This window comes from Pygocentrus nattereri, chromosome 14 (assembly GCF_015220715.1).
Source record: "Pygocentrus nattereri isolate fPygNat1 chromosome 14, fPygNat1.pri, whole genome shotgun sequence".
In the NCBI taxonomy this organism is placed as follows: domain Eukaryota; kingdom Metazoa; phylum Chordata; class Actinopteri; order Characiformes; family Serrasalmidae; genus Pygocentrus; species Pygocentrus nattereri.
This window is the reverse complement of record NC_051224.1, coordinates 38848164-38866225: the sequence shown is the minus strand read 5'-3', so window position 1 is coordinate 38866225 and position 18062 is coordinate 38848164. Positions and strand designations below refer to the sequence as shown.

At 45.0% G+C, this 18062-nt stretch overlaps 1 protein-coding gene across 1 annotated transcript in view; it reads left to right on the top strand.

Moving 5' to 3' along the window:
- Nucleotides 1-18062, top strand: part of sept12 (septin 12) — a 135582-nt gene that overhangs the window by 95133 nt on the left and 22387 nt on the right. Inside the window, 1 exon segment of the mRNA XM_037544888.1 lies at nt 13782-13910. Coding sequence (XP_037400785.1) covers nt 13782-13910 — 129 coding nt within the window.

The window sequence follows — 18062 nt, the reverse complement described above, 5'->3', positions numbered from 1 at the left end:
TGTCCTGTTTCATATAAAAATCACTAGAACACAGCTTGGATAAAAAAGTGGAGCTGCTGTTTCTTGGCCAAGTTTTTTCTCTCAGTCTACCTGCTGGGCCTGTGCTCTCAGTGTCCAGTCAGCCGAACTCTTAAGGCATTTTACTGGACTCCTGCCCGGTTCAAACTGACCACCCTATTCAGGCTGGGCCAATCAGAGCTCAGGACCCTCCAGGGCTTCCAGAGAGAGCAGAAGGAGGCATGCAGGAGAGAGGCGGCGGGGTGGTGAATGTGGGCCGTACCTAATTAAATGGCGCGGGGTATTGTTGTGCTGTCTGTGGCCTGCGAGGCGAGGCCAGCCTGCAGCCCTGTGGGGCTCAGTGGGCCTCCCTGACCGGGGATTTATGATTGGCTCGGCATTACACATTCAAGGCCACCTCGCTCTCTGCTGAGCTTCTCTCTCTCTCTCTCTCTCTTTTTCATTCCCTGTTTTTTAAGGTTTGCTTGTGCTTTTCATTCAGCTGCTCCTCTACTGTGACTCTTTTCTGTGCCAAATACCTCGAAAGGCTACAGAACCCTTCAGCGTCAGCAAAATGACTGGAAAACAACACGGCACCCATTCGAATGAATGTATTTATGAGTATAAATGCTGAAAAAAGTTTGAATAATTCACAAAAATGAAATGAGGCACTTTCTTCCTGTAAGAGAGAGCAATAAAATGTGATATATTGCTGTTGTCGGGAGAAAACCTCATATCTCCAAAATGGTAATTTTACAGGAGAAGGAAAAAACCTACTGTAGTTTTAATGGAAGTTAATGGAACCAGACGTCTTTCTGAGTGATTTTGGTCCATTCATCATGAATTTTACACACAATGTAAACAACAACAGGTCTTTTGAAATGATGTCAAAAACTGAGAAATGACAAAAATGTAGATACGAGGTTTTCTTCCGACAGCAGCGATGCGCATTATCATTACACAAACTATCAACCAATCATTACTGACCCTCTGAAAAGGTCACTTTTAGTTGATTAATCAAGAGTCCTATGTTGCGTTTTATATGCAGAAGTAATAAAATGCCCAAATCTGCAGGGATATTCTTCCACGCCTCCAAAGCTCAGTCTGAGAAGCTGGTTGATGATTTTCTCATCAGTAATCAAACCCATTCAGTGGTGCTGAGGTCTGGACTATGGGGTGGTCAGTCCATCGTTCAGCTTCTTTGTTCGATGTGTCCGTCTCCTTTTCTCAGTGAGGTTCTTCTTGATCAGCTACACGTCCTTTCAGACCCACAGAACTGAGTGGTCTTCTCACAGTGGAAGGATGGACAGAAACCCCTGTGGATGTTTTCAGATCTGAAGCAGCTTGATCTTCTCCTCTCTCTCAGAGATCAAAGCTTTCAGTGCTGTTTACCTGATGGGGACAGTTTTGGGGTCGACCAGCTCTTCCAGGTGGTTGTTAGGAGCCAGTTTTGTCAGTAGCTTTTGATATTTTTTTTTAACTGAAGTATTTTTTTTTTTTTTTAACGTTCTTCATGTAAATACATTGTCTTATTTCTAAGCCATAGAAATTAATACTATATTATCTTGCTATATTACAATGAATAACTGTACTTTATACTTAATATAAGTAGTTAATGGCAGTTTTGATTGGAAATTGGATCTTGGACTTTTGCTCAGTGCTGTATCCAGACGCTTCTTCTTCTTTCAGCTGATCCCTTTAGGGGTCGCCACTTCTTTACTGTCCTGCCTCTCATACAGCTCATCATAGGCCTGAGCCTTTGCCTTTGCCACCATTCTTTTCGCTATGCGACTAGCCTCACAGTAATCCTGCCTACTTCCTTCATCTCTCTGGTTATCACACTTTTTCTTAGCTGCCTTCTTCTTCTGAATACTCTCCTGGACTTCCTCATTCCACCACCAACTTTCCTTGTCTTCTTTCCTCTGACCAGACGAAACACCCAACACATTCTTGCCAGTTTCTCACACCACCTTAGCTGTAGTTTCCCAGTCCTCAGGTAGCTCCTCACTGCCCCCAAGGGCCTGTTGCAATTTTTCCCTGAACTGCCTGCAACCATCCTCCTCCTTCAGCTTCCACCATCTAATCTTTGGCTCTGTCTTCACTCTCTTCCTCTTCTTTTTTTCTAATCTCATTCTACAGACAACCACCCTATGCTGCCTTTCTACACTTTCCCCTGGTACCACTTTACAATCTCCAATCTCCTTTAGGTGGCATCTCCTGCTAAGGATCTAATCCGCCTGTGTGCACCTCCCTCCACTCTTGTATGTCACCCTGTGTTCTTCCCTCTTCTGAAAATACGTGTTCACCACAGCCATTTCCTTTCTCTTTGCAAAATCTACAACCATCTGACCTTCCGCATTTCTGTGTTTCACACCATACATACCCAGCACCTCTTCATCCCCTCTGTATCCTTCACCAACATGTCCATTGACGTCTGCACCAATCACTAATCTCTCCTCTCTAGGGACACCATCTACCACTTAATCCATTTTACTCCAAAATTCCCCTTTCTCCTAACTGACCACCAACCTGTGGTGCATATGAACTGACCACATTCAAAATCACACCATCAACCTCCAACTTCAGGCTCATGATCCTGTCTGACACTCTCTTTACATCCAGAACACTTTTCCCAAGCTGTTCCTTTAGGATTATCCCTACTCCATTTCTCTTCCTCTCTACACCATGATGGAACAGTTTGAATCCACCTCCAATGTTCCTGGCATTGCTTCCTTTCCATCTGGTCTCCTGCACACACAGAATATCTACCTTCCTTCTCTCCATCATGTCTGCAAGCTCTCTGCCTTTACCAGTCATTGTCCCTATGTTCAGAGTCCCTACTCTAACCTCCACACTCCTGCCTTTCCTTCTCTCTCGCTGCCTTCTAACCCGCCTTTCTCCTCTCCTCTTTGATGGTCTTCGACCCACAGTAGTCCAATTTCCACCGGCACCCTGCTGGTCAACAGCACCGGAGGCAGTTGTTGTTTACCCGGGCCTCGACCGATCCGGTATGTCAATCATATTTGGGATCCGCATGATAGTTTTGGTACAAGTTTTACGCCGGATGCCCTTCCTGATGCAACCCTCACCATTTATCCGGGCTTGGGACCGGCACCAGAAGTACACAAAGTACACCCCTAATGGCTGGTTTGTGTCCAGACGCTTCTAAAGAGTGAAATATGCTTTTTTAAGGTGCATCCATTTCCGGCTGTGCGGCTTATACAGTCTCCATAGAAAGACAGTGACCAATCGAATGGGAATGCTCTAGAGCAGCCATACCTAAGCCTAAGGTCCTCATGCCCAGTGCCAAGTGTGGGCTAGAGGGATATAAAGACCCCCAGCATTGGGCTGCGGAGCAGCAGAACTGTGTTCTCTGGAGTGATGGAGCTCCATCCAGAACTGACCATCCATCATCAGAACCTGACCTCACTAATCAATCATATTCTCACAGCAATGTTCCAACATCTGGTGTAAAGCCTTCCCAGAAGAATAGAGGCTGTTTCTGCAGCAAAGTGGGACAAACTCACTATTAATACCCTTCATTTCAAAGCAAATGCTGCAGGAGCAGGTGCTTATAGTTGTTTTGACATATATTGTACTTTTATTGGCAATAATTGTGTTTAGATAATAACCACCAATCAGGCATAACATTCTGACCACCTCCTCGTTTCTACGCTCACTGTCCGTCTTATCAGCTCCACTTACTGTATAGCTGCACTCTGTAGTTCTCAGCACTGCAGTAACAGTGACGTGGTGGTGGTGGTGTGTTAGTGTGTGTTGTGCTGGTCTGAGTGGATCAGACACAGCAGTGCTGCTGGAGTTTTTAAACACTGTGTCCACTCACTGTCCACTCTATTAGACACTCTTACCTCGTCAGTCCACCTTGTAGATGTAAAGTCCGAGACTACAGCTCATCTGCTGCTGCACAGTTTGTGTTGGTCATCCTCTAGTCCTTCATCAGTGGTCTCAGGACGCTGCCCACAGGACGCTGTTGGCTGGATATTTTTGGTTCTCAGTTCAGCAACAACACTGAGGTGTTTAAAAACTCCAGCAGCACTGCTGCATCTGATCCGCTCGTACCAGCGCAACACACACTAACACACCACTACCACGTCAGTGTTACTGCAGTGCTGAAAATGACCGTGGACAATGAGCGTAGAAACAAGCAGGTGGTCAGAATGTCATGCCCGGTCGGTGAATATTAAACATGTGTGAGTGATGTACATGTACCTCACAGTACCCGTTCTGGCACTGTGTCCAGCCTGCATTCCCTTCTCAGTGTGAAGTGCAGCTGATTATATTGAAGGAGGAGGATGATTTAAGGCTGTGTTGTATCAGACTGTGGTGCTGATGCGTTTAGCAGCTCGACTCCACTGCATGGTCCTCCGAAAGCAGCTGTTTGCTGCTCAGGATTTGCCCTGCTGTGCTTTAGTGAGGTGTGATAGCTACAGCCTGGCTGCTTGTTGGCATGGTGGTGCGCTCCATGCCTGCTGTATTGGACGACCATCAAAGGTAATCGACTCTACCTCTGTCCCCCTCGCTCCCTCTTTCTCTCTAGACGCAGGTGAGGCCTGTGACTCACTCTGCCTCTCTTTAGAAACAGTGGTTAAACGGTGAGTCATGGCAGAGTGCTGGTTGGTTGTGTTCTGGCTCCATTCACTGGCCTCATTTATCAAGTGTTAAATGGGGGATGTCCACCAAATTAGCAAAATCCTTGCATAATTCAGTGTTTGAGATGTGAACGGAGAGATTCAGAGTGGGTCTGGTGTGAAATAGTTCCGATGACTTTACAGTGGCGGTGATGGGAACCAGGGGTCGCCATGACTACAACACAAATATAGACAATTTATTTACCATCCAGAACCACCAGAGAACCTACACGAGTCCTCTGATGTGTTTATATGTAATGTTAAAGGGAAAATTGTGTTAAACCTGGAAAAAGTTGTTATGCTATTTACAATAAGAAAGATCTTATATGTAAAAATAATCTTAAAAAGTTAAAAATCAGCTCTGTGCTAATGCTTATATTTCCTAGCTACCCTGGTGGAATATTAATGCTAAGCTAACAGCGATTTACTCAGGCAGTTCTGCATAAAACGTGCTCGAAGCTTTTAAAAAACACTCGAAATGCTTTATCTGAAGCTTGTAACAGGTATGAAAATATTGCTGTTGTAAGATGAAAACCTCCAATCTCCAAAATGGTAACCTTTTCAGGAGAAGGAAAAAACCTACTCTACTTTTAATGCAAGTCAATGGAACCAGACGTCTTTCCAAGTCATTTTGGGCCGTTTCTTTTAGTCCATTTGTCATGAAATTTACACACAATGTAAACGACAACAGGCATTTTCAAACTAAGCCAAAAACTGAAAAACGACAAAAAATGGAGATATGAGGTTTTCTTCCGACAGCAGTGATATATTTTAAGTCATATGCATCAGTTTTGCAGACCTGGCATAGAGCTCCCACTGCAGTTTTCCATTCCTAACAGCCAAATGGAAACCCTGTAGCCATAGTCAGTGCATATCTAGAAGTTCCAGAAGGTCTAGAGTGACATACCACTATAAAACAGTTGATTACACTGTCAGTTTTTAAACATGCTGTTTGCTTATCAGGCCTTCAGTCCAGCTCCTGAAGTCCTAACCAGTGGGAGAGCTTGCTTAGCTGGACCTGGATAACACAACGGCAAAAAATGTTTTGGGTAATTTTCTGTTGGGTGTTTCAAGAGTTTGACCTCAACCAAAACTTTACGGTGGAATGAAAGTTCTACAGCAGCAGAGTTTAAATACAACAGGCATGATGATTGTCTAATATCTTGCATTAAACACCGTGTACATAAAACCCCGTATCTCCAAAACGGTAACTTTACAGGAGAAGGAAAAAAACCCCATTCACGTTAAATGTAAGTCAATGGAACCAGACGTCTTTCCAAGTCATTTTGGGCTGTTTCTTTTGGTCCATTCATCATGAAATGTATACACAGGGTAAAGAACACCACGCATTTTCAAATTATGTCAAAAACTGAAAAACGGCAAAAATGCGTGTTTTTTTTCCAACAGCAATGGTATGTTTACTATATATATAATATGAATGATGTGAATTAATTTCCTGTTGACAAAGCTGTGAAAAGCTCTACACCACCGAGGTGTGGAAAGGTTGCAAAGAGGCTGTTCGGTGCTTTCCATGCTGAATAATTTCTACTCCTAGTCTGTCCTACTAGCCAAATAACACTGACTGAATAGACTCCATATGTCAGAATACATATACACACAGTCCAAGTCGTGCAGTAAAGTAAACCCCTTTGTAAAGCGCTTGGTGACGGCTGCGGCGCGTTCCAGAGCGAATGTTCTGATGGAGCGTCTGAATTAAGCCTTTCAGTGCGCCTCAGAAACAGCCGTTAGCTTGTGCTTCGTTTGAAGTGGTCCACGCATTTGAAAGACTTGCAAATGCTGCAGTCCAGTGTGTTAAACTCTGTTTCAGTTGCCACTTAGAGTTGAGAAGAGATCACACAACAGCCCCCACTGGCTTTTGTGGCTGCTGTTAGCCACGTTAGCATGAGAAGCTTCCCTTCACAGCTCTGTGGTCCATTAGCATAGCACAGTTAGCGTGCTGACTTCAGCAGCTAGGCCTTGTTTGTTGCTGGCCATGTTGAGGTGTTCTGTGAGGGTCATTTTCTTGAGTCTCGTGCTTTTGTGGCTTCTCAAAGTTTTGTAAATGAGGCACTTGGTCGAGTTATTGGTCATTAAGAGATTAATTTTAGCTCGTATGCGTTTCGGAAAATCTCTCTTGAGGTTTTCAGGTCGGGCTGCTCAGTTCGGTCTTTATAAACGCTGGTAAAAGAGCGGGAAATATTATTTGATGGACGTTTTGCTCACAAGCGCATACTGGATGGCTGGTAATGTACACCGATCAGGCATAACGTTCTGACCGCCTCCTCGTTTCTACGCTCATTGTCCAGTTTATCAGCTCCACTTACATTTACATTTATGGCATTTGGCTGACGCTCTTATCCAGAGTGACTTACAATTTGATAATTTTACACAAGTAGGCGAAGGTTGTGTTAGGAGTCTTGCCCAAGGACTCTTATTGGTATAGTGTAGGGGGCTTGAGTGGATCAGACACAGCAACGTTGCTGGAATTTTTAAAGACCTCAGTGTCGCTGCTGGACTGAGAATAGTCCACCAACCAAAAAAATACAGCCAGCAGCGTTCTGTGGGCAGCGTCCTGTGACCACTGATGAAGGACTAGAGGATGACCAACACAAACTGTGCAGCAGCAGATGAGCTGTCGTCTCTGACTTTACATCTACAAGGTGGACCGACAAGGTGGGAGTGTCTAATAGAGTGGACAGTGAGTGGACACTCTACTAGAAACTTAGAAGAAAATTACAATAACCATCTTATTATTATTTAATGTTGTTTCAACGTATTTTGGTCGTTTTTCCTCATAACAAGCAGGACAAGTCACTAATAGCATGCTGATGTCTCGGTAGTGAGCTGGCTAACTTTCCCGTTCCACCTTAAATAGTCAAGCAGTTCTGACGCCTGAAGAGGCAGAATGTCACTGCGGCTCCATTTAAGGTGGAACTGGAAAATTCAAACAAGAATCTGGAGAATCTCTGACTTCAGCTTCATATCACTGAAGAATTGGGGGGGGGTGATAATAAATAGGGGCAAAATAAGAAAAGGGGCTGGTCTTAAATCTATAGTAATTTAATATTAGTTAATATTAAGTATCAGTTGGGTCCTAATTTTACACTCCAAGCAGTCACAGAAATAGACAATGCGTTGTGTCCTCTTTGCTGTTGACGGGAAACAGAATCATCCGTCTTCAAACGACTGAGGTGTTTGTGCGGCGCGTTCGGTGCTTGATGTTGCTGCTCCCCCGCAGAGCGACAGACCGTGGGGTTCGAGACGAGAGGTCGCGAGCATTAAATGGCGTCTGAAGGGAGCCTTTGACAAGATTCAGGATGAGGAGGAACTGTGATAAAACAAAAGACACACACCCACGCACTCTCACACATGCACGCACACAGGATGGGGGAGTGTGTGTGTGTGTGTGTGTGTGTGGTGTGTGTGTGTGTGTGTGTCTGTTTGGGGGGTGGTGGTTGCACAGAGGGAACTCTGGGGGAAATGAGGAAAGCCTGCATATTCTACAGGAAGAGAGCTTGCCCTGCTCTTATTTTCCTGCCCTCTTATCCAAGACGTGCATACGCAGAGACCACAGTAGGCCTCTGTAGATTGCTCTGCGCAGTAGAGGTCAGGACCTTTGCACAGCCTCGGGCCTCAGACCGCTAAGTCTCCTCCGCTTTCTCACAATCCCCCACCCTCCTCTTTGAGTGCTCTGTGCCATGTGGAAGTTATTACCGCACTACAGCGGCGAACTGATGCTGGAACATCTGCCGTGATGTACGAAATATAAGGGCAGATTTACTAACGCTTGCACAGCCTGCTTTGGCTTTAAAGGGTCCCTGTTGTGCATTTTTAAAAAATGAATTTTTTTTTTGAAGCTTTAGCCAGCTGAGATTTAGACCTCTGCATTTAACCCATCTGTGCAGTGAAACACCTACATGCATGCACACTAGTGAACACACATACTAGGGGGCAGGGAGCACACTTGCCCGGAGCGGTGGGCAGCCCTATCCACGGCGCCCGGGGAGCAGTTGCTCAAGGGCACTTCAGTCATGGACTGTCAGCCGAGGGGTTTGAACCGGTGACCTTCCGGTCTCAGGGCTGGTTCCCTAACCTCCAGCCCACGACTGCCCCACAAGCTGTTTGTGGCATTTAAATAATTTTAAGGTCATAAAATGTGCTGTTCACTCCGTGTGTGCAGCCATATGTGGAAACTAAGCCACTGTTTTTGTGATGTCACAAAAAGCAGCTATTTTTGACTCCCCTGGCCACGCGACACATTGTGTTGATTTTCTGATTGAAAAAGTGCACGTCTTCTACAGTTTGTGCTTTATTTGCTGAATTTACATTCGGGGGGGGGGGGGGGGGGGGGGGGCGACACAAACAAAAATGATAAAGTGAGGCCTGTGCAAAAGTTATGGCACCCTTATTATTATGCTTCATTTTTCGGTGAATACATAGAAATTAAAATACATAGAAAAGTGCTGTGCTTGTGTTTGTTCCCTGTAGAGAACATGTGAACTTATTTTTTTTATTTGGCAATAAGCAGCATATCAACAAAACGTGTTATTTATCTGTTCAAACATCTGCACGTGCCTGCGTAATAAAAATATCAGTCCATTTTCATTCAGCAAAACGGCCATTAGGCAATTTACAGAGCTTTTAATCTATGTTGTGTCTTTCCTGGCACAAGATCAGATAAACAGACGTGACATGTGCAGTGTTAACGCCACGAACAACAGTAACTATATACACTGATCAGGCATAACACTCTGACCACCTCCTCGTTTCTACTCACACTGTCCACTTTATCAGCTCCACTTACTGCATAGCTGCACTCTGTAGTTCTACAGTTACAGACTGTAGTCCATCTGTTTCTCTGATACTCTGTTACCCTGTTCTTCAGTGGTCAGGACCCCCATGGACCCTCACAGAGCAGGTACTGTTTGGGTGGTGGATCATTCTCAGCACTGCAGTAACACTGACGTGGTGGTGGTGTGTTAGTGTGTGCTGTGCTGGTCAAGGAACACAGGGCTGTTGGGATACCGTGATGATGTTTCGGTTTGAAGCTTCTCCCCCCTCGAGCTTCGTTTCTGCGTGTAATGGGTTTCTTTACAGACGTGGTGTTTGAGGTGGTGCTTTGTAAACTGTACTTGAAAGCAGGAGGAAATTTCTCACTTTCATGACCTTTTCGTGCAGCATGAGTAAAGACAGGCCGTCGCAACACGGCTGCTGTCAGAGTCTCCGTCAGCACGTGACTCAAACTGAATCAGCTGCCCCGTGTCTAGACTGGGTCCTCCTGCAGTGTGAACTCCAACTTATGATCACGCTTACATTTAGGATGTGAAATCATTTAGCCCATTCTAAAAAGTCACTGCTTCTCCGCTCTCCTCTCTTCTTTTGTCTCCTCTTCTTCATGCTTCTCCTCTGCTCTCAACTCACCTCCTCTCCTCTTGTATCCTCTCCTCTCCTCCCTTCTCCTCTCCCCTTGCATCCTGTCCTGTCCACTTATATTCTCTACTCATAACTCCTCTCTCCTCCTCCCCTGTCCTCATAACTCCTGTCCTCCCTTCTCTCTTCTCCTCTCCTCTTGTATCCTCTCCTCTCCTCCCTTCTCCTCTCCCCTTGCATCCTGTCCTGTCCACTTATATTCTCTACTCATAACTCCTCTGTCCTCCTCTCCTGTCCTCATAACTCCTGTCCTCTCCTCTCCTGTTCTCCCTTCTCTCTTCTCCTCTCCTCTTTTATCCTCTCCTCTCTTCCCTTCTCCTCTCCCCTTGCATCCTGTCCTGTCCACTTATATTCTCTACTCATAACTCCTCTGTCCTCCTGTCCACATATCTCTTCTCATAACTCTACTCTTCTCCTTATAACTCCTCTCCTCTCCTCTTGTATCCTCTCCTGTCCACTTATATTCTCTCCTCATAACTCCTCTGTTCTCCTCTCCTCTTATATCCTCCCATTTCCTCTTCTCTCCTCTGCTCATAAATTTGATGTCAGGAGCCTCCTGTGGTGTGAGTGAATGGCGTAAATCCGTCAGGGCCTGCGCTGGGGTGGCCGATGATGGAGGGGGTCAGCTCGTCCCAGCTCCGTCGTCTGTCTCTGTCAGATCGTTTTGTCTACTGACGGCTCCCCGGGGCGCGCAGGCTTCCATACAATGGCAAACAGAGAGGCTGGAGCGTTCAGCGCGTCGCTTTAGTGCGGGTCAGGAGCTGACTGGTGGCCCCTGGAGGCTTCAGAGCAGAGCAGGACACTACAATCAGATTTTATTATACGAGTCACATTAGTGGAGATTCCTTAACTTTCAAAAGGTTCTTCGTACATTTTCACTCATCGTTAACAAAAATGGCGCTTTAAAAGAACCGTCCAGTGACAGGTACTTCAGGGTCAGGAGCTGAATGGTGACCTCTAGAGGCCTCAGAGCAGAGCAGGACATTACACGGATTATTATGTAATAATCTGCCTCCCTTTTCAAATCAGTTTAGCTTAATGGTGATAAAATTTATGTAACACTTGGGCTCTTGTGGCTTGTTGCTTTAAGCAGTATCACAGAAGCCTTAATAACTAAATAAAATAGCAGCTTTTTCAGTATTTGTTGTGCCCACTCTTTACCTTTATTTCAGCTTCCATTCTTCTCAGGAGCCTCACTTCCAGCTCCTCAGAGAACCTGCAGACACGCCTCTTTGAATAAAAGTTGAATAAAAACTGGCTTTAAACTCAGGATCACAGATGAGCTCCTTTACTATGTTGATCTGTAGGCGTCTGTTCATAAACATAAACCAGCCCAAACTCATTTACTATAAAATGAAATGGTGTTTGTAGAAATTCAGAAAAAAGCCGCGTCAGTCTCGACTGCATATGTGGACATATTTCTATATTGAGCTCTATTTACACAAAGTTAGGTTAGTTCATCATTTATGTTGAACAGACTCTCCCAAAGTTTTACGCTGCAGCGCTGACGTTGAACCGCGTGCTGCACTGGGTCGGTATGACCAACAGGTCAAAACCAGCTCTAAACAAAGTGACCGCTGGGCCCTGATTGGTGCTCTGGCTTTGCGCTTCTTTCGTTTTGACATGTGACGTTTTTATACACACAGAAACCAAAAGGAGCGACAGATTTCTCAAAATGTAGGAGGAAAAAGTCGGATATTAGACTCTGAAATGTAGTGGAGTGAAAGGAAAAAGTCGCCCAGAACGGAGAAACTTCAGTACAGATACACCAAAAATACTAAAGTACAGAAACTAATTACATTTACTCAGTTACTCAGTTACTGTCCACCACTGGTTAAGAGTGAGAAGTAATTAAACGAAATGCAAGAGAAGGCGTTTCAAGGCAGCTGCGCCGTGGGGGACCCAGCAAGGTTAACATAGCAACCCTCCTTTGTGGCCGAGGAGGGGGTGCAGATAGACTGAGTGTTGTTGGAGAGAATGAGAGGGTCTTGATAAGAATCCCTCCACAGTAATAGCTTCCCCACCAGGCCCGTGAGCGCCAGTGTGGGAGAGTCATTAAGACCCGCAGCTCCCGGTGGCTTTGTGCCATGTGTTTGGCCATCAGCCAGATAAGACTCTCAGGAACTTCGCCTGGACTTGACCCGGCCACGTTACACGGCTGCTGATTTGCGGTGTGGAGGGGTTTATGTAAGCCGCTGATTGCCGCCCTGCTCTGCGTCGCCGTGTCTTCATTACACACCCGCCTGACCTCTATTTTTATCTGTGCCTCTATCTGCGAGAAGGAAAAAGCAGGTGATTTAGTTATTACAGAAACTCCCACACATTTCCTCCACTGCAGGAGTGAGTAAAGTAAAGGGTGCCCTGCCAATGAATGCACTGCATTTATTCACTCAAAGACTCATACTGAGGTCTCGTATCTCAATAAGTGCTGATCTACACTCTAAACAGTAAAAGCCCTCAAACAGTTCTTGGCTTGGAAATGCAGATCTAGAAGAAGCCTTCATCCATTTAAAGGTTCTTTAGGGTCAGGAGCTGACCGGTGGCCTACAAAGGCCTTCGAGCAGAGCAGAATGTCTTAAATATTCAATGTGATCACAACTATCTGTTGAATTCTGTTTGTGCCAAGTTATTGAAACCCAAATATTACGTAGGTGCATAAAGGTGCTTCACCTACACTCTTTAAAAAGGTCCCAACAAATTTTTCTGCCGTAGAAGAACCACTTCTATTTTCCTTAATTGACCATTTTTGTAAATGAGAATGTTTGAAAAGTTTAAAGAACCTTCTTTAACAAATTACGGGTTCTTCCCAAAACCTTTACAATGTGGAGGTTCCTCAAACTTTAAAAAAAGGTTCTTCACACTGCTCATCTACAACAACTGCTGTGCAGAACCATCCACTATCCAAGGTTCCTTAGGGTCAGGAGCTGAGCTCTGGCCTCTTGAGGCCTTTGGGCAGAGCAGAATGTCTTGAATATTCAGTATACACACAACTATCTGTTGATTCTGTGTGTGCCAAGTTATTAAAACTCAAATATTATGGAGGTTCATAAAAAGTGCTTGACCTACACTCCTTAAAAAAAGGTCCACTTTTAGTTCCCTAAAGATCCATGTTTGTTTTAAAAATATAAAGAAGCTTCTTTACTAAGTTAAGTTGTTCTTGCCAAAACCTTTACAATGTGGAGGTTCCTCAAACTTAATAAAAAAACCCAATAAGGTTCTTTTTGTTTACAAGCGGTGGTTGGTTAGTGTAGTGGGTAACACCTCTGCCTTCTAAGGTGTAGACTGGGGTTCGATCCCCACCTTGGGCAAGAGTCCCAACACCACCTCTGCCTACCAGTGTAAAAATAATCAAATTATAAGTCGCTCTGGATAAGAGGATCAGCCCAATGCTGTAAATGTAAATACAAGAACTGCTCTGAAGAACCATCCGTTGAAAGGTTCTCTAGGGGAACCGAAGGTAGCTCTTTCATGGCGATTTTGTTGACAAATCTTTAATACGCACCTGGATTTGTGCTTATATGTTACAAGTAGATCACTTCCCCTATAACAGCGATGCCTTTGGTGTAACCCGAGGCAAGTGTTGCCGTGTTGCACCACTTTTGTGATGAGCACCACTGGAGCATCACGACCAGACAAATTCCACTGATATGGCCGCTGTGTGAAAGTGGATCTGATTCTAAAGCTGCTTTCTGTCTCCTTCGGCAGGTCAGAGTGGCCTGGGGAAGTCCACGCTGGTGAACACGCTGTTCAAGTCCAAGGTCAGCCGCAAGTCCTGCACTCCAAACTATGAGGAGAAAATCTCCAAGACCGTCCACCTCCAATCCGTGAGCCACAGTGAGTCCTTTGTGAAAACACACACCAGCACATATAAGCAGAAAGGTGGGAGTTGGACTGAATCAGTCTCCAGAACCACAAGCCAATGATATACACTGATCAGGCGTAACATCATGACCACCTCCTTGTTTCTACACTCACTGTCCACTTTATCAGCTCCACTTACTGTATAGCTGCACTCTGTAGTTCTACAGTTACAGACTGTAGTCCATCTGTTTCTCTGATACTCTGTTACCCTGTTCTTCAGTGGTCAGGACCCCCATGGACCCTCACAGAGCAGGTACTATTTGGGTGGTGGATCATTCTCAGCACTGCAGTGACGCTGACGTGGTGGTGGTGTGTTAGATGTGCTGGTACGAGTGGATCAGACACAGCAGTGCTGCTTGAGTTTTTAAACACTGTGTCCACTCACTGTCCACTCTATTAGACACTCCTACCTTGTCGGTCCACCTTGTAGATGTAAAGTCAGAGACGACAGCTCATCTGCTGCTGTGTCTGATCCACTCAGACCAGCACAACACACTAAAACACCACCACCACGTCAGTGTTACTGCAGCGCTGAGAATGACCCACCACCCAAACAGTACCTGCTCTGTGGGGGTCCGCTGCTTTTAGTAGTCCACTGGGAGAATAAACAGTTGTTCTGGAAGCTAAAGGCTACTGGCATGCAGTTGCATCTTCTCACTAATGAGCTTTTCAGAGCGAAATGCATACCAAGCCGCTGAACCAGGCCACATTCATTTGACGTGAAGTCCCATTTTATTTTTCAAAATTGGTCAGAAAAGCTGATTTCTGTTCTCCTGCCTGTTCACGGGTTTTACCACCTCTGTATTTCTGGCCCTGTCCTCAATTGTTGGACTGGACTGACTAGTGGACATACAGCACCATTGGGTTCATACTGTGTTAAAGATGTGCTAAACGTTTTAAAAAAAAAATCACTGCCATCTGAGGACTTTTTGGAGTAGTTAGAAATCTGGGAGGAGGCTTGGTTTCCAGGTTAAGAGGTTCAAAAGGTTCTTCTGAGGCACCCTAAATTGTGCACGGGCTCCATTGTGGGTGAGCCTTTTAACATTGATCTTTATCACTATTTATGGAGATAAATCTCTGTTTTCACATCAGTGTAATTGGTTTATTTCACGTTAACGTAATCTCAGCTGTACTGCCGTAGCTTGTGGCTGGCCGTAGCTGGCTCTACCTGTCAGACTCATGAACAGCTAGCAAGACTTCATGAAAAACAGACTAAAAACACGTTTATTTATGTGTGTAAACGTATTAATTTAATCAAAGCAACATCACAACACTTGTTCTCTTGGGCTCCCTCTGGTGGTTGGTGTCCTGATTATTAAGGGCATTAAGGGCAGCCTGCACGCATACGTGTTTAGATGGTGTTCAGGTGCAGGGTGTTCTGGTTGTGGCTGGTTTTTGATGGGATCATGGGTACGGGATGTGAACGAAAAAGCTGGAGCTAGCACTGGAGCTAAGCCAGACGGCTGGACAGCTGTATGTGTGAGTAAGAGAGAGAAGAGGAATTAAGATGCCCGCAAGGGGACGGATTAAGAAAGATCAATCACCCAGTGTTCGGCCTGGGAGAGATCTGACCACAGCTATCATTAAGAGATCCCTGTCAGAGACAGAGAGAGGTCATTTTTCATCCCCTGGGTCAGAGAATGCCTCTCCGTGCCTTCAGAGGCCAACATTTATCTGATTGACTGGTCCACGGTGAACAGAGCGCAGTGGACGAAGCAACTGGTCAGGTTTTATATGACATGAAGCAACTATACTATTAAATATAGTTCCTAAAAGGTTCCTAAGCCGTTCACGGCGTGAACGTTTAACTGGTAAATAGTAAATTGTCCGTTTCTTAATATGGAGGTTCTATTAACTTTATATGCCACCATATTTTACAGTTTTCTTGAATTATATTGTTTTCCTTGATGTCAACTTATGATGTGTGTGTGTCTTTATGCACCAAAAACAGACGTTATTCATAAACAGGCTATTTTTGTTACTGTGCCTTTAAGACTAGAATATGTAAATGAGCTCTGTTCTGATTTGTCTTGTAATGTGCCTTATTCAAAAAGCAGGCCAAAACACTCCTTAAAACTTCAGTGTGAGTGGGCGAGCCTAAACTGCTGTCTGTCTGTCTGTCTGTCTGTCTGTCTGTCTGTCTGTACTGTTTGTAGTAGACAAGCTAACCAGCTTACTAACAGCAATGTTAGCTCCTTGACTAACCACAGCTGCTGCCAACCAAACCAGTTATCTATCAGTAAAGATCCATCCATCCATCCATCCATCCATCCATCCATCCATCCATCTATCCATCTATGCATCCATGTATCCATCTATCCATCCATCTATCCATCTATCCATCTACCCATCCATCCATCTATCCATCCGTCTATCCATCCGTCTATCCATCCATCCATTTATCCATCCATTAATCCATCTGTCTGTCTGTCTGTCTGTCTGTCTGTCTGTCTGTCTGTCTGTCTGTCTGTATTACACAAATTAGCCAGTTTGCTAATGGCGGTGTTAGCTCCCTGGCTAAGCACAGCTGCTGCCAACCAGGCCAGTTATCTTTGCTTTAATGCTGCACATCAGTCTATAATATTGTGCTGTTACTGTTTATGGTTAGCAGGTCACCTAGCTTGCTAACTGTACCAACATATCATATTTTGTAATCCTCTGGACCTTCCAGTGTCCATTTAGCAAGACGACACAAACCCCAAACGTCCAATGACTGCGGCTTTGGAGGGGCTGTCCTCACAGCTGCTCGGTGGTGGTCTGCAGACATGCTGAGGTGTGTCTCCCGCGTGTTTTGAACGTTCTTCCTCAGGAAACGGGCCGGCTTATGTTCTTTTTGATTGAAGGCGGGTTTTGTTTGCAGATTCCCCAGTTCCTGAGTCGGTGACGGCGTGGGTTCCTTCGCTTTTTGATGTCTCGTAACTGTTAATAACAACCTCAAGTAAGAGCCACGCCACAGACGTCTGAGCCCGAGAGATCAAGGTCTGAACGGCGGCTTGTTTTACTTTCAGGGGGCAGAGTTTCCTCTGCGAAATGTAACATTAGTTCATTAGTTCAAACGGGCTTGGTGTGGAGCGGCTGTCGGAGCAGTAAAACAGTGTTTTGGAAGATGTAGGATGGATCCTGGAGAGAGTTAGCACATGGTGATATCCTGGGAAGGCTTTAGCAGGATAGCTTCTGTGTGCATTGTGATATAGGACTGTGCTGTAAGGCCATAAGCGCAGAACGGCGTGGATTTTTTGGAGAAAAGATCCCGCATGCAGTGAATAGAGAAGGCAGTGAATCTCTGTTTTGGTTGTGAAGGCGCCACCATGCTTGGTTTGAGAAAGGCGTGGATGGCAGATGGCGTAGCCCCCTCAGCCTGCCCTTTAAATGGCACTATTGTGTGTGCATGTGCTTGTGCACGTGTGATTATTTTGGATTTCTTACAGCAATTATCAGTCACGCACAGCAGTCTATCTTCATATCTCATCATAGATTTACTGACAAGGGACTAAATAATACAGAGAGCTGGGCAGATTCAGTAGAACCCTCTTTACTTTTAGAGAAAGACGAGACGGAGTGTTAAAGGAAGCCGTACTAGTCGTGGGCTGATACGGCAAAAACCTAATATTGTGGTTAGAGGTGGCACAATACTACTTTTTCTTTTCTGATACCGATACTTATATTTGAATCTTGATTATTCGCCGATACTAATCGAATAGATTTCCTTTATAAACTACTTTAAATGAGCAATCAGCGAACAGCGTTCCTTGGTTGGTAGCATTTGGCGTCCAAATTGAGCTTCTTTAGCTTTCGCTGGAGCTACGAGGATAACAAACTGGTCCAGGACAATCCAGGTCTTCGTTGAGGTTGCACACACCTGCCAGTCTGGTTTATGATGCTGTTTGACTCTGTGACCTAAAAAATGATTCCAGCTTCACTCTGTAGCTAAACACTGCAAGCTGACACTCGATACACATTTAATACATGAGTAAAAGCACTTATGTGAGGTAACTTATTGCTCATTTGTAGTGTTATATAGGCTTGCAGTATGCTGTACGAAGTTTATATCTCTTTGTACACTTTCAGCCAACATTTGCGTCCTTTATTTATAGAGTATATGTGAAAATGAACTCTGTACTCCCA